Source organism: Silene latifolia, chromosome X (genome assembly GCF_048544455.1).
Source record: "Silene latifolia isolate original U9 population chromosome X, ASM4854445v1, whole genome shotgun sequence".
NCBI lineage: Eukaryota > Viridiplantae > Streptophyta > Magnoliopsida > Caryophyllales > Caryophyllaceae > Silene > Silene latifolia.
In genome coordinates, this window is record NC_133537.1 from 300,947,876 (window position 1) to 300,963,468 (window position 15,593).

Sequence of the window (15,593 nt, forward strand, 5' to 3'; positions counted from 1 at the left end):
TCGTCTATGTATACTTCCATGGTTTGGCCTATTTGTTCTTTAAACATCATGTTTACCAGCCTCTGATAGGTAGATCCTGCATTCTTCGGTCCAAAAGGCATGACATTATAACAGTAGATACCTCGCTCGGATCTGAATGCTGTCTTTTTCTGGTCATTGGGGTGTATCTTTATCTGGTTATATCCGCTCCAGGCATCCAGGAATGTTACCATCTCGTGGCCTGCAGTAGCATCCACCATGGCATCTATGTGTGGTAGTGGAAATGGATCCTTTGGGCAAGCTTTATTTAAATCCGTGAAATCGACGCAGACCCTCCACTTGCCATTCTTCTTCGGAACCACCACCACATTAGACAACTGTTTTGTGTGGATTTTGCGCAAGGCGAAATCAGGTCAGGGTAGATTTGGGTAGGGTTAACTAGCTCTAAATGCCCTAATAGTCAGGTCGTCATGGGCAAAATATAAATTGTAAATGCAATAAAAAACAATAACAATAAGACAAAGAATTTTGTACGTGGAAAACCCTTAAATGGGAAAAACCACGGGCACCAAGCTAGGAGAGGATTTCACTATTGTATTATGTATTGAGCACAATTGGACGTAATTATCTATGAATGAAATGAGTAGGGCTGAGCATCGGTCCAAGACCGGACCGGACCGGACCAAACCGGACCGGACCGAAGACCAAAAATAAAAATTTTGTGGACCGAAGACCGGACCTAAAACTTTCGGTCTTGGACCGGACCAAATCCGAAATATTCGGTCCGGTCCGGTCTTAAACCGAAATGGACCTAGAACTAATTCTTTCACTATTTCGTGTATGATAATTATATTTAAGTTTCACTAAATTAAATGTCGATGAATAATTAGACGATTGTTTTTGAGAAAAAGATACTTAATATTAATTTATAAGGTCTTGTGAAGATAAAATGGTAATTTAGTTTATAATATTCTAATGATAGTCTTTAGAAACATAAAATTCGGTCCATTTGGTCCGGACCTAAAATATCCAGGTTTGGTCCAGACCGGACCGAAGACCGAAAACTCAAAAAAAGAGGACCGAGGACCGGACCTAAAAAATTCGGTCCGGGTTTGGTCCAGACCAAATGGTCCGGTCCGGACCTAAACTTGCTCACCCTTAGAAATGAGAATGTTGTATATTGCCTTGTCTTGTGATGATCCTTCAAATGATTTCCAAATATCCCTTATATAAGATCTTGCTGAACGGCTGTGTGATGGCGGCATTAATGTGGATTATTCTCCTTAATTATCCACAATAATTGCCAATATTACGCCCTTAATTACTGCATTTACTGCGGGATCTTCCTATTCAATGCTGCGCATATATTCCTCTTGTAATATGTCTTCCTGGTCTGATATCGTCCTGATATTTTGATCGTTGTCTTCTCCATGGCCTGGCGCCTATCTTCATGTGTCATGATACCCTGACACCCTGATGGTCAGGTTAAGGTGAGATACTGATCAGGGACGTCTGTGTATTTCCAGGCCTAACAATTGTCCCTTATATCCTCATTTTCAATGTGTCAGGACAAAAAAATGAGGAGATAACTTTAATCTTAGGAAAATTATCCAACGGTTGAATTTTGCCTAGTCAGTTCCTATAACAGCTACTCCCTGCATTTTATGACGCGTATAGCTTTTTAATGCAACTCCTTCAATGATTATCCATCCACTTGCGGTTAAAACACTAATTTACTCTAGTATAAATACCCGTTAACTTCATTAAGTTGATCTCCATCAGAATAATCTCCCTTATTTCTCTCTTAATAACTTTCTTCTCTAATTTTACTTAGTTTCCAGTTCCTTAATCTTCAATTAATCTTCATAATCTTTCAATTGGCCGCAAAAAAGAAGTTTACCAGGGCAGCGACTCCTGCAACCCCTCCTTCCCAGAATCCTGAGGAAACTTCTTCTGAGAATTTGCCTATTTCCTCTTCTGCTCAACCTTCCACGATCAATAAGCCGAGTGATTCTTCATTGTAGATGATCTCAATTTTCCATGGGGATTTCCAGTTCAAGCCTACAAAGGCTTTAAAGGACGATCAGTCTCTTGTAAATCGTTTGAAGCCTGAGTTTGAAAAGGTGTTGAAGGATAAGGGGATCATCCTTGCTGATGTTGAAGTCTGGATACCTGAGAATTCTCCTATCAGGGCTGACTGGGCTTGTCCTGGTTGGTTCTGCATTCATGACTGGGCTTTCAGGGCTGGTTGCAAGCATCCTTTTTCTCCTCTTATGGTTAAGGTTATTAAGGAGATTGGTGTTCCATCTTATCAGTTGATGCCTATGGTGTGGAAGATTGTGTGTTCCGTTGAGTATCTCTGTAAAAAAACACAATATCTCATTTTCCCTTGATAATCTGAAGGCTTGTTATGCTGTCAAAACCAATAGTCCTGGCCGTATAAGTTTTAAGGTCAGGGATTCTACTACTCCCCTTTTGAGCAATCTGGATAGCGACCATGATAAGGGCTGGGCTGCTGGGTATATGTTTGTCATGACCAATTCTGTGGGTCCTGACCTGGCGTATTTAAATTACGAAGCTTGCGTTACTGGTGAGTTTTTTAGTTTTTTCTTTTGTCCTGCATGTTTTACTCGTTAGTAAAAAATAAAATGAAATTCATATTGAATCATACCTTTTATGTGTGCAGTTGATGATTGGGTTACTGAAACTGAGTATCCCACTGCCAATATTTCTGCTTTCCTTGCTATTCCTCCTTTGGAGAGGTCTTGGCCTCTCTGTTGTGGGGTTGGCCATCTCCCCCGTTGTTTGAAGACTGATGGCGCTGCCAGGGTGGCTAAACCTTCTGGGGCTGTTAGTGCCACTACCTCAGGTAGTAAGTCTATTTTAATTTCTTTTTTCTTCTTACATTGGCTTCCTAGTTATATTTAGTTTATATTGTTAATATAGTGTTTCGTGTTGTAGCCACCAGGTCGTCTACTCGCCTTGCCAGGTTTGGTATGGCTGACCTCTCAGCTAGGTTGGCCAAGATCAAAGAGGAAGGCTCCCAGAGAAGCGGAGATGCTGAGCATGTTATCGATTTGACTGAACAACCTGATGCTCCTAAGGTCACTGCTTTAAGAATCTTTGCCCTTGAAACAAGTTCGTGACCCCAAAAAGAAAAATTGAAGACGTTGACATTTTTGCCCCGGTCAGGGAAGTGAAGGCCAGGGTGGACAATATGGAGGCTGCTAGGGTGAAGATTAGGGATTATTCTGCTTTTAAGTCAGACGTTATGCTCACCCTTGACCCTGTTGAGACTGCTACTCAGGCGGTTGCTTCAGTAGATCATTCAGTTAGCCTTTTGGCATGTGCCCTGGTTGCTGTGAGGGAGGTAGGCTATTTTTATTTTTATGTGTATTCTGTTTAGGTATATTATTTATATTCTTCTTCCTGTTTTTGGTCAGGGTGCTGCGACCTGTCTCCATAACGCCTATCAGGCTACTTCTTTGGTAGCCAGGATCGATCTGATGAGATCAGATTATGATAAGCTGAAGTCTGGACTGGATTTTGCACGGGCTGACCTGGCTGCTAAAGCTGCTGACTTGGTGAGGGTTCAGGCTGAGAGGGATGCTGCTAAGGCCGAGGCAGATTCAAGTAAGCGGCTCTTGCAGGAAGCTTTGGACAGGAATGAAGAGCTCACCCAGGAGAGGGATGACCTGGAGTTTAAGCTAGATGATGCTTCTCTTTATTTTTATATTAAGGGGAGGGCTGCTGCTATGTTAGAGCCTATCGAGGCCAGGGAGAAATGGAACCCTGAAGCTGAGATGGCTTTTGCTGCTTCAAAGTATCCTGACCTGCATAACATGGGAAATGAACAGGAGGTCGATTCTCTAGGGGAGCAGGACGTTGATGCTGATCCGGCTAAGAGTGAGAGTGCTGGTACTGTTTCTAAGGAGAAGCAGTAATTTGATTTCTTTAGTTGGTATTTGGCCCATCCAGGGGGGATATCCCTGAACGAACAATTTTTATTTTCTTTTTCTGTCTTTATCCAGGTCAGGGAGATTATCCCTGGCCTTTATGAATATTTTGGCGCCTTTGCCCCAGGGGGTAAGGGCTTTATTGATATAGGCATGGTGGCCTTTTTTGGCTGATTTTGCTTTTTTGACTTTGGTTGATCCTGTGAGTTTTTCTTTTTCCCATCCTGATGGACCTGTCAAAATTTGTGTTTAGTTAACCTGCAAAGCATTTTTTTATTTATCCTGTTATTTGAACCGTCGTGAGTAATTCAACCAAGTATAGTTTTTTGCCATAATGGTTGAAGGGGTGGGAAAACCGGCCTGTCAGGAGGGCTTATGCCCCCTGCCTATCTGGAGGGCTTGGTATTCGGCCTGTTATGAGGGCTTTTAGATTAAGTGGTTGGGAGAGAACACCCTTGCACCTGTCTTGTTGCGTCCAGCCGGTTATAATCATTGGCAGTAAACCTAGTCAGGTTAGGCAATTATTTCATGCCTGATTGTTCCTGACATTTACTGTATCTGGTGATGGTTACCAACTCGTTAGGCACAGTTAAGTGCAAAGTTTTGTTTCGGGAATTGATATATAGTAGAGTAGCCCTCAATCCTGAATATTTATGCATATAAAACATTTATCATGTATAATTGTTCAGGATTCAAAAAGTGAGAAAAAATGGGTTAGTTGAATATACAGACATGAGTTGCATACAGAGCATATGTAAAACACATAGTTTTTCAGGTAGCACATCAGGTTGAGTAATGATATGGGTTTGTACCTGGTGTAGCTTGATCTGGTCTTTACATATGGAATAATTTTAAATGGGTTACATTCCAGGATCTTGGGATCATTTCTCCTTCTAGTGTTTGGAGCCTGTATGCTCCTTGTCCAACAATTGAATCAATTAAGTAAAGGCCTTCCCATATGGGGGCCAACTTGCCTGCTGATTTTTCTTTCTTATTTGGAAAAACTTTGCGTAAGACGAGGTCTCCTTCCCTGAAAACTCTTATTTTGACATTTTTGTTGTAAGTCCTGGCAACTGCTTGTTGGTATGATGCCATCCTAATTTTGGCAGCATCTCTTAGCTCTTCTGTTAGAACCAGGTTATCTTGCATCAGGTCTCTGTTTGTTTCAACATTGTTCAGGCTGTACCTTGATGTTGGCACCCGTACTTCTGCAGGAATGACAGCTTGATAGCCGTACACCAAAGAGTAAGGTGTTTGGCCTGTTGATGTCTTTGGAGTTGTCATGTCTACCCATAGTACTAATGGAAGTTCTTCAGCCCATCTGCCTCGTCTTCTTTTTAGCTTCTTTTTAAGCAGTTTATGACTACCTTATTGCTTGATTCAGCCTGACCATTAGCTTTTGGTTATTCAGGGGTTGACGTTACCAGGTTGATATTTCATTCTTGGCAAAATGCTTGGGTCTTTTTCCCCACAAATTGGGTTCCATTATCACATACTATTTCTGACGGGACTCCATATCTGCAAATGATGTTTGTCCTGATGAAGGATATTACTTCCTTTTACGTTACTTGCCTGAAAGAATCAGCCTCAATCCATTCGGAGAAGTAATTAGTCATAGCCAACATGAATACTTTTTGTCCTGGAGCTACGGGCAGTTTTCCCACAATATCCATGCCCCACTTTATGAATGGCCAGGTTGCAGGAATTGAGTGAAGGAACTCAGATGGCTGATGTATGATTGGTGCATGGACTTGGCAGGCTTCACATTTTGATGAATATTCCAGGCAGTCATCCCTCAGTGTAGGCCAGTAGTAGCCTGTCCTGATAACTTTACTTGTCAGGCTCTTTCCTCCTTTATGGTTACCACAGTGTCCATCGTTTATTTCTTGAAGTACTAGTTTGGCTTCGTCAGGCTCCAAGCATCTTAGGTAAGGTCCAGTCTGCGATCTCTTGAATAAAGTGTTATTTATAATAGCGTAAGTTGAAGCTCTAATTTTAAAAGCCCTTGCTTCATGTCTCTCCTGAGGAAATATTCCTTGGAGAAACCAATCATAATAGGGTTTAGTCCAAGAGTTATTATCCTGATTGACAGGATTGATTTATTCAGGCTTGCCGATGACTGGCTCTAATAAATGAACAATTGGTATTTTGTCGAAAACTGTAGGGGTAAAACTTGAACCTAGGCTGGCCAAAGCATCAGCCTGGGTGTTCAAGTCTCTTGATATTTGATCTATGTCAAATAAAGCAAATTTAGCGGTAAGGTTTTTTGCATATTGTAAATACGAAATCATTTTTGCATCCTTAGCCGTATAAATTCCCTTTATTTGATTAGCAATTAGAAGTGAATCAGTTTTTACCTTTAGGTTTTGAACACCAAGGTCTAGACATACCTTTAAGCTTGCTATCAGAGCTTCATATTCTGCTTCGTTGTTTGTAGCTTTGAACTCACAGCTTATAACCTGCGCTAACATATCTCCCTGTGGTGACTTGAGCAATAATCCTAACCATGTCCCCCTGGCGTTGGATGCCCCATCTATGAACAGGGTCCATTCTTGGTCTGGGGTTTTATTTTCTAGTTGGTTGACCTCTTTTTTCAGGTCAAGTTCTAGGTTAGGGCTAAAGTCACCACAAAAACCGCTAGGGCTGCGATTTGATCGCTGCCCTGGGTTCAAAGGAGATATCGTACGTGCTAATTTGCACTAACCATTTGGCCATCTGCACGATAGTTCGGGCTTACGTAGGATGATTTTATGGGTAAGTTGGTGCGACTACAATGGGGTGGCTTTCAAAATAAGGTCGCAATTTAGTACATGACATAATCAAAGCTAAAACATATTTCTCAAGTAGTCCATACCTCATCTCAGCATCCAACAGTCTTTTACTTACGTAATAAACAAGGTGTTGTTGGCCGTCCTGTTCTTTTAATAGGACTGCACTGACTGCTGTGTCAGTAACGGATAAGTATACTGACAGGGGTTCTCCCTTTTCTAGTTTAGCCAGTAAGGGTGGAGATTATAGATAAGATTTCAAGTCTTGAAAGGTTGTCTCATGTTCATTCGTCCATTGAAACTGTTTATTCTTTCTGAGGAGGTTGTAAAATGTTTTGCATCTCTCAGAGGATCTCGATATGAAACGGTTCAGGGCAGCTACCCGACCTATCAGTTTTTGGATATCCTTGATAGATCTGGGCGACTGTAATTCCAGGATAGCTTTTATCTGTTAGGGACTGGCTTCTATACCTCTCTTTGTGACCATGTATCCAAGGAATTTGCCTGCTGAGACTCCAAAGTGGCATTTTGCAGGATTGAGCTTCATGTTGTATTTCTCCAATATTTCAAATGCTATTTCCAGATGCTTCACGTGATCTTCTGTATTTTTAGATTTTACCACCATGTCGTCTATGTACACTTCCATGATATCACCTATTTGGTCTTTAAACATCATGTTGACCAGGCGCTGGTACGTTGCCCCTGCATTCTTCAGGCCGAACGACATGACAGTATAACCGTATATGCCTCGGTCTGTAATGAATGCAGTATTCTCCTGGTCAGCAGAGTGCATCTTTATTTGATTGAATCCACTGGAAGCGTCCATGAATGTCAGTATTCCATGGCCTGCTGTGGCGTCTACCATGGCATCAATATGTGGTAAAGGAAATGGATCTTTAGGACAAGCTTTGTTCAGGTCAGTGTAGTCTACACAGACTCTCCACTTTCCATTTTTTTTCTGCACAACAACCACGTTAGCCAACCACTCAGGGTACATTACTTCCCTGATCATTCTCATATCCAAGAGTTTTTCCACTTCTTCGTTAATTATGGCATTTCTTTCAGCTGCAAATTTTCGTCTTTTCTGTTGCACGGGCTTAAAAGATGGGTCAACATTGAGTTTATGTGTAATTACATCTGCACTAATTCCAGTCATATCAAAATGTGACCAAGCAAACAAGGATGATTTATTTTTAAGAAACTTTACCAGTTCGGGCCTGACAGTATCCGGGGCGTCAGATCCTACTAAAACATACCTGTCAGGGTACTCAGGGTCCATAATTACTTGATTTGTTTCCATTCTGGGAGGTGCTACTTAAGTGCTCCTGACAGGGTACTATAATTGCTATGCAAGGGATTTTCCTGCCTTGGAAGGCTTCAAAGCTTTTGTGTAGCATTCCTGGGCTGTCTTGTGATCCCCTTTGACTGTGGCTATGCCCCAGTCTGTTGGTATCTTGATACACTGCTGATAGGTTGATGGTACGGTTTTGCTATTATGAATCCAGGGTCTACCTAAGATCGCGTTGTAAGATGATAGACAATCAAGGACTCCAAATTTCTCATAAGACGAGACTCCTTCAACGTAGGTTGGGAGGTGGATTTCTCCTAGAGTGCGCCTAGTTTTGCCACTGAATCCTACCAGGACACTGGATTTTTTGGTGATTTGGTCCTCGTTGATTTTCATAGCTTTCATCACGTCAAGCATGATCAGGTTTACTGAGCTGCCTCCGTCTACTATGATCCTTCTCACTGTGGCGGTTCCAATCTGCATAGAAATTACCAGGCCATCATGATGAACATCAGGAATACCTACTAGGTCACAATCGTTGAAAGTGATTGTTGGGATATGGTCTGATTTGCATGGTGAGACATTCCTTGGCGTCCTGACTATCTTTTTTGCTGCTGAACTGGTCAGGCCGCATATTTCTGATCCACCAGATATGAATTTTACTTCGTATCTTGGAGGTGGTGAAGGGAGGCTGCGATCCTGGTTGTGCTCCTGATCCTCTTTGCCCTGGTTCGCACTCCTGCCTTTCGTCTTGATCAGGTCTTTTAGGTACCCGGATTTCAGCAGATAAGCCACTTCTGTCCTCAGGGTAAAACAGCATCCGTCGTGTGTCCAATGTCCATGTGGAATTCGCACCATTTGGAATTGTCCCTTCTAGGGTTAGGATTTTCCGACTTTTTGGGCCATCTGACTACTGATCCCATGTTGTCAAGTCTCTGGATTAACCCTGCAATATCAACACTGAAGTTATGTTCGGAAATAGGTGGAAAAACTTTAGCCTTACCTTGATACTCATGAGCCAGGTTAACTTCTGATTGATCTGGCCTGGAATATGGAGTAGGCCTATAGTTGTTTCCTTTGTTGCTCTTCCTACTGCTCCTCTCATAATCCTTTGGTCCACTGGGTGATCCAAGTTTGTAGCTTTTGTCTTATTCTAGCCTGATAAAGGTAAGAGTCTTGGCCTGGACGTCTTCGAAGGTATGGCAGGGATACTTAGTGAGCTCACTGTATAAGTCACTATGTGGTAGCAAACCCTGCCTGAATGCCTCCACTGCTGTTCTAACGTCACACCTGGGAATGGATACTTTCTCTTTGTTGAATCTTGTCCTGAGAGTTTCATCAGGCTTCTGTGTGATTCGGTAGAGGTCACTGGATCGTTTCTCCAACTCTCTGCTACTCGCAAACTCGGTTGAAGTTGTTGATCGAGGTTGGCGAAGGAATGGATGCTCCCGGTTGGCGGGTTGATGTACCATTGCGAGCGAGGCGGGGCGGTCAGGGTCGTTCCAAATCCCTTACACATGCAAACTTGTCTAAATTCGCTGGGAATAGATGCAGCCAGCATTTTTTGTTTATAGAGAGCCACGTGATTTTGTGGATCTGTGGTTCCATCATAGACCCTCATGGATAGGACCACAAACTTCTTTGGTAAATCTACTTTTGCTATTTCATCTATGAAAAGTGAATCAGCATAACTATCGGCAGCTTCTTCCATGGTGGCAGGTACTCCAGGTATCTTGTCAAATTTTTCATTGAGTTTCTTGATCTCCTAAACTACTGCCATCATGATGGCTGCTGCAGATTCATCGGGTTTTTCATTGTCATTCTTTGGTTCACCGTCACCGTCACCATCAACATTAATGAATTTAGAACCACTTGGGCTCCCAAAACTGGAGAAATCAATGTTTTTGATGATTGATGCAAATGGGGTTCCTGGCTGGAATCTAGAGCCTACTCCTTGGGTTTTCTCTAATTTTTGTTTCAGAGCTGACTCAGATTCTCTTAATTGCAGGATTTCTGCTTCAGTTTAGGTTACTTTTTCTTTCAAGCTTTCCAACTCAGCGATTTGCTGGAGAGCTGCGTTCAATTGTTCTTCAATGGTAGGCTGGGCCATTTTTGTAGGATTTTTGAGTTTTTGTAAGATGAGAAAAAAGGATTTAAAGAGCTAGATATCCCACGGTGGGCGCCAATTGTTTTGTGTGGATTTTGCGCAAGGCGAAATCAGGTCAGGGTAGATTTGGGTAGGGTTAACTAGCTCTAAATGCCCTAATAGTCAGGTCGTCAGGGGCAAAATATAAATTGTAAATGCAATAAAAATTAACAACAATAAGACAAAGAATTTTGTACGTGGAAAACCCTTAAATGGGAAAAAACCACGGGCACCAAGCCAGGAGAGGATTTCACTATTGTATTATGTATTGAGCACAATTGGACGTAATTATCTATGAATGAAATGAGAATGTTGTATATTGCCTTGTCTTGTGATGATCCTTCAAATGATTTCCAAATATCCCTTATATAAGATCTTGTTGAACAGCTGTGTGATGGCGGCATTAATGTGGATTATTCCCCTTAATTATCCGCAATAATTGCCAATATTACGCCCTTAATTACTGCATTTACTGCGAGATCTTCCTATTCAATGCTGCGCATATATTCCTCTTGTAATATGTCTTCCTGGTCTGATATCGTCCTGATATTTTGACCGTTGTCCTCTCCATGGTCTGGCGCCTATCTTCATGTGTCCTGATACCCTGACACCCTGATGGTCAGATTAAGGTGAGATACTGATCAGGGACGTCTGCGGATTTCCAGGCCTAACAACAACCATTCTGGATATTTTACTTCTCGAATCTTTCATGCAACAAGCAGGTTATCCACTTCTTAGTTTATGACCTGGTTCCTTCCAGAAGCAAACTTTTTTCTTTTCTGCTGCACAGGTTTATAGCTTGGATCCACACTTAACTTGGGAGTTATCACACTTGGGTCTATCCCTATCATATCATCATGTGACCAAGCAAAGCAATCCATGTTAGTTCTTAATAATCGAACGAGTTCTTTGCGAATGTTACCTGTACATTCAGATCCAATGAGCATAGTTTGTTCTGGATGCAGCGCGTCCAGGATGACTTCGTCTAATTCTGCCTGCTGGGGCTCAATGTATTCGTCCTGGATGCACAGGCTCTGTAATTGTTATGCAGGCGGGCTGGTTGTTGACTTCAGAGCCACTTTATAGCAATCCTTAGCTTCCTCCTGAACCCCACGTATCTCTTGCACCCCCAAGGCGTTGGAAACTTCAGACACTGGTGGTATGTTGAGGGAATTGCTTTCATCTCGTGGATCCAGGGCCTGCCAAGGATCACATTGTAAGTGGAGAGTCCGTCAATAACCAGATATCTTACATGTTTTTTCACACCTCCGGCGTAGGTCGGGATGACAGTTTCTCCTAAGGAGTGCTTTGTTTTGCCACTGAAACCAACCAAGGGGACCGCCTTCTTTGCTAGATCTTTCTCGGTGAATACCATGCCTTTCAGTGTCTCTAACATGATCAGGTTGACGGAGCTTCCGGTATCCACCAGGATCTTTCTCACTTCGCAATTTCCTATGGGGAGAGTGATGATTAGGGCATCGTGATGCTGTTCCGGAGCAGACCCTGCATCTGTTTCGTCAAAGGTGACTGATGGCAGATTCTGGCGGTTGATCCTGCAGGAATTTTCTGGTCTGTCTCCTTTAGTTCTGGTTTTGTGCCTCTTTGCTGCTGAATATGTCAGTTCGCACAGCTCCGATCCACCTGTAATAACATTCACAGTTCTAGTGCATTGAGGAGGAGGAGATGGCAGAACCTGATCTGCTGAGTTCACTCTGGTTGTGTTTCTGGGTAGGAGGTGGTCCAGGTTTCCTTGATCATAGTGGAACTTGACTTCCTTTTCGAGGGAATGGCATTCATCGGTGTCATGGGTGTTGCTGCCGTGGAACTCACACTTCTTGCCTGTGTCCTTTCTGCTGCTGGGGTATCCTTCTGCTGGAGGTTTTGGCCATCTGACTCTGCGTCCCATCTCCTTCAAGGCTTTAAATAGTCATGCAATATTGGTAGTAAAACCATACTCACTTACTTTCGGAGGCAGATCTACTTCGCTCTTTCCTTCAGAATTTCCAGAAACTCTGTTCACGCTTCTGCTGTAGGGCTTGGACCTTTCATTCCTTTTCTCTACCGGAGCTTTTCTGGATACTGGGTCTGAGTCATAGATGCCTCTGATTAGTGCATAGTCTTCCTCCAATCTCATGACAGCAATCGCCTTTGTCTGTACTTCCTCAAAGGTGGTGCAAGGGTGCTTCGTCAGGTTCTTGTAAAGATTTGAATCCTGGTGCAGTCCTCGGCGGAAGGCTTGTATAGCGGTTGATATATCACATCTCGGGATAGCCACCTTCTCTTTGTTGAACCTGTTCAAGTAATCACGGGTGGACTCCTCGAGCCCTTGCACTATCCGGTAGAGGTCGCTGGTCTGCTTCTTCGGCTTTCTGCTGCTGGCAAAATGCTGGTTGAAGGCATTGACTAGGTCGGCGAAGTTGGATATGATCTTGTTGGGCAGGCCGACGAACCACTGCTGAGCTGCTCCAGATAAGGTTGACCCGAATCCTTTACACATACAAGCTTCCTTTAAGGATCCAATTGCGGTTATCACTATCATTTTCTGTTTGTAGTGGTTGATATGATCGAGTGGATCCGTGGTTCCGTCGTAGAGCGTCATGGCTGGCGGTACACATCCCTTAGGAACACCGACTAAGGCTATGTCGTCCACGAAAGGTGAGTCTGCGTAGCTGTCTCGGGCTGCTTTCTCCAACGGACGGGCTACGCCTGGTATCTCGTACATCGGCTCCTCGGCTCCCGAAATCTGCTTTGCTCGGTGAGTTACCGCTCTGCAAGAGGGTTAAGCAAAGGGAAGGAACCAGCAGGTGTACCTCCTAGCCAGGGCACTCCAGAAAATTGGCCTGGTGCTGGATGAGTGATCACTGGTGTTGCACTGATTATGGATCCAGGCTGCCATCCTGGTGTCTGCTGCAGTCCTCCGATCCAGGCTCCACTGGTGAACTGGCTGCAAGATGGAACTGCTGCATTGATGACAGGTCCAGATTGCCATCCTGATGTCTGGTGTGCGGGGGTACCTAAAAAGGGCGGAAGGTCATATCCTGACGGGGTGTTAACCAAAGCATTACCTGATGTCTGCTGCAGGCTGGACGGGTTATCAAATGATAGGCATCCCAATCCTCTGGGCTCAATTGGTTCGCTGGGTGCTACTCCTGCAAGGTCCATTTTGGTGACTAGTTCTGACAGAATTGATCTACTCGATCCTCCACCGCTGGTTCTGGTCGGAGCCTCTAGTGCTGATGTTGGCTTGGTCTGGACTGCTGTCACGATCTGTGCAATCAGGTTCTGGTTGTCCTTCCTCAGATTCTCAACGGCCTGACGCAGAGTGTCCATCCCGTGAATCATCACCTGCATCGGATCTTGCGTTGGTGATCCTCTGCTTCTGAGAAATTCTGCACCTGGTCCCTCCTAGGTCGGGCTTCGAATCTTGCTTCACCCTCTGGGGTTTGCTCTCCCTTGGGACTGGATCGACTGGGTACACCTTCTGCCTTAGGTACCTGCTGTGGCTTCTGAGGCTGGGGTATGGCTCTGGTCGACATCTTGTGGGATCGTCGGCGGACCCAGGATGGATCGGCGATCCTGCGGATGCGAAGCAAATCCTGCTCCCGGAAGACAGGGTGACATGCTCTGGCTTTGGAAGGATCTTGGTAGTTCCGGACATTGTGATTTACTGGTTCGAGTTTTCGAGATTTGGCTATAGAAAATGATCACTATGCCCCACGGTGGGCGCCAAACTGTTTTGGTAAAAATTTACCGGTTACTAATTAATTATGTGAGTGATAGTGATTAATCTAATGCCAATTGCGGTTTGGATGCGATAATGACAATGAACAAAATAAAGACGAATGAAAGAAGGACACGGAGGATTTTTGGTGACGCGGAAAACCCGGTGTGCGAACAACCGCGGGGGGGAGTCGGTATCCCACCAACTTTTTACTATATAATCGAGGATAAATGCACAAGTAAGGAAATACAAGATTATTTTTGTAGCGGAATATTGCTAGGTGTAGATGAGATTTTTAGAAGTGAAGCTTTGCTTGTGATGATTTTCGAATGCCTTGAGTGTTGCTCTTCTTGTGCTTATATAGTTGCCGGAATCAGACTTAGGGTTTTTCTGCTTATGTTCCTGAATACCAGGTCAACTCCTAAAGAATAGGGGGTTGTTGGTTGACTTAGTTGTTGCTTTTCTTTTGCACGTGTGCTTTTCCCACTTTCCAAATTGTGTTTGTTACTTTTGATCCTATGGCTCTCAACACGCCACGTCATTAATCCCCTCCTTCTTTCATCCTCCAACAACCGCATGCCACGTCGCCTAGTTTCCTCGCCACTATCTCTGCCAATAATATGGCACCACGTCACAGGTGATAAAGTACAGTTTTTATCCCTAACAAAGCTCGCAAATAAAAATTACAGCATAAAAATAAAAGTATAACTTGCTACAAAGGAATTATATGGAGAAGTTTGATATTAGAGATTTTAGCCCTGGTATTTACCATAACTTTATAGAGAATTACTGAAATATCAAACCGAGAAAAAATTTTAAACTTGTAATTCTTTCAACATCCTCGTAAAAATGCATTTTTTACCTGGGATTGTAGCGTAAAAACGTAGTTTTAAGTTATAAATTGGTAGCTACAACGAAATCCACAAGATAGAAACTAGAGAGCTAGGGTGACGGTAACAAAAATAAAAAGTTCCGTTGCCGGGAATTGAACCCGGGTCTCCTGGGTGAAAGCCAGATATCCTAACCACTGGACGACAACGGATGATAATGCAAATTAATACGCTGTTAAATATATATACTCTGTGTATAAGGATCACCAATGGTGTAAATATGTTTTATTGAACTAAACCTCTCATTTCCAATTTGGCATCTTCCATAGTCCGTGTTTCTTTTTTATGATAAGATAAAGAAATTAGATTATTCGAAATTAATTTATTGCATCCTTTCGAACGTGAGCGGTAAATAATGTTGGTGATTTAAGAGTAATTACCGGTACATTTAGCGTAATTAAGATTGGTTCGTAGATGGGTAATTTCTAAATAATATAATGTGAGTTCGGGAAGTACGGAGTGTACACTCACATAATTATTTACGGAATTACGGTATAGTTTTCGGTTCGAATAACTATGACGGAGGTTGGTAGTAATTAAATTACTCGGGTTTTAATTAAATGAAACCGGAATTTCTGAAGAGTTGTGACTCTTCAGAAATACATCTCCCTATACACTCCTTTGTCACTATAAATAGACAAAGGGATGAGAAGGAAAAGTTAGAGTGAAACGAAATCTTCTACTGCATCAAGGAACATATAACATTCTACAACAAAATACTTCTTAATTATATCTCTGTATTCTGTGCCGAATACAGAGGGCAACCGTCTTATCTCAATAGAAAGTTCGATACAACCCAGGCACTAAAGTAAGGGTCGAATTGTTCTATTAGGAAAGCATAGCGA

General features: G+C 43.0%; 1 protein-coding gene and 1 non-coding gene across 2 annotated transcripts; both read right to left on the bottom strand.

The window, feature by feature from the left end:
- Positions 1-8,400: 8,400 nt before the first annotated feature.
- On the bottom strand, positions 8,401-12,043 carry LOC141620387 (uncharacterized). Its single transcript, XM_074437272.1, has 3 exons — positions 11,390-12,043; positions 11,060-11,171; positions 8,401-8,468 (listed from the first exon to the last, which is right to left on the bottom strand). Exons 1-3 carry the CDS (start codon positions 12,041-12,043, stop codon positions 8,401-8,403), a joined length of 834 nt encoding a protein of 277 aa, XP_074293373.1.
- Positions 12,044-14,828: 2,785 nt separating this feature from the next.
- Positions 14,829-14,900, bottom strand: TRNAE-UUC (transfer RNA glutamic acid (anticodon UUC)). Its single transcript has one exon. It is a non-coding gene; the product is annotated as a tRNA-Glu (tRNA).
- Between the last annotated feature and the right edge of the window lie 693 nt (positions 14,901-15,593).

Coding starts and splice junctions, on each gene's coding strand:
- LOC141620387 (XM_074437272.1), bottom strand. CDS start 12,043: ATGGGACGCAGAGTCAGATGGCCAAAACCTCCAGCAGAAGGATACCCC. Junction 11,172..11,389: donor CCGGAGGTGTGAAAAAACAT/GTAAGATATCTG, acceptor TAACAATTACAG/AGCCTGTGCATCCAGGACGA. Junction 8,469..11,059: donor CATTGGATCTGAATGTACAG/GTAACATTCGCA, acceptor ATTTCTATGCAG/ATTGGAACCGCCACAGTGAG.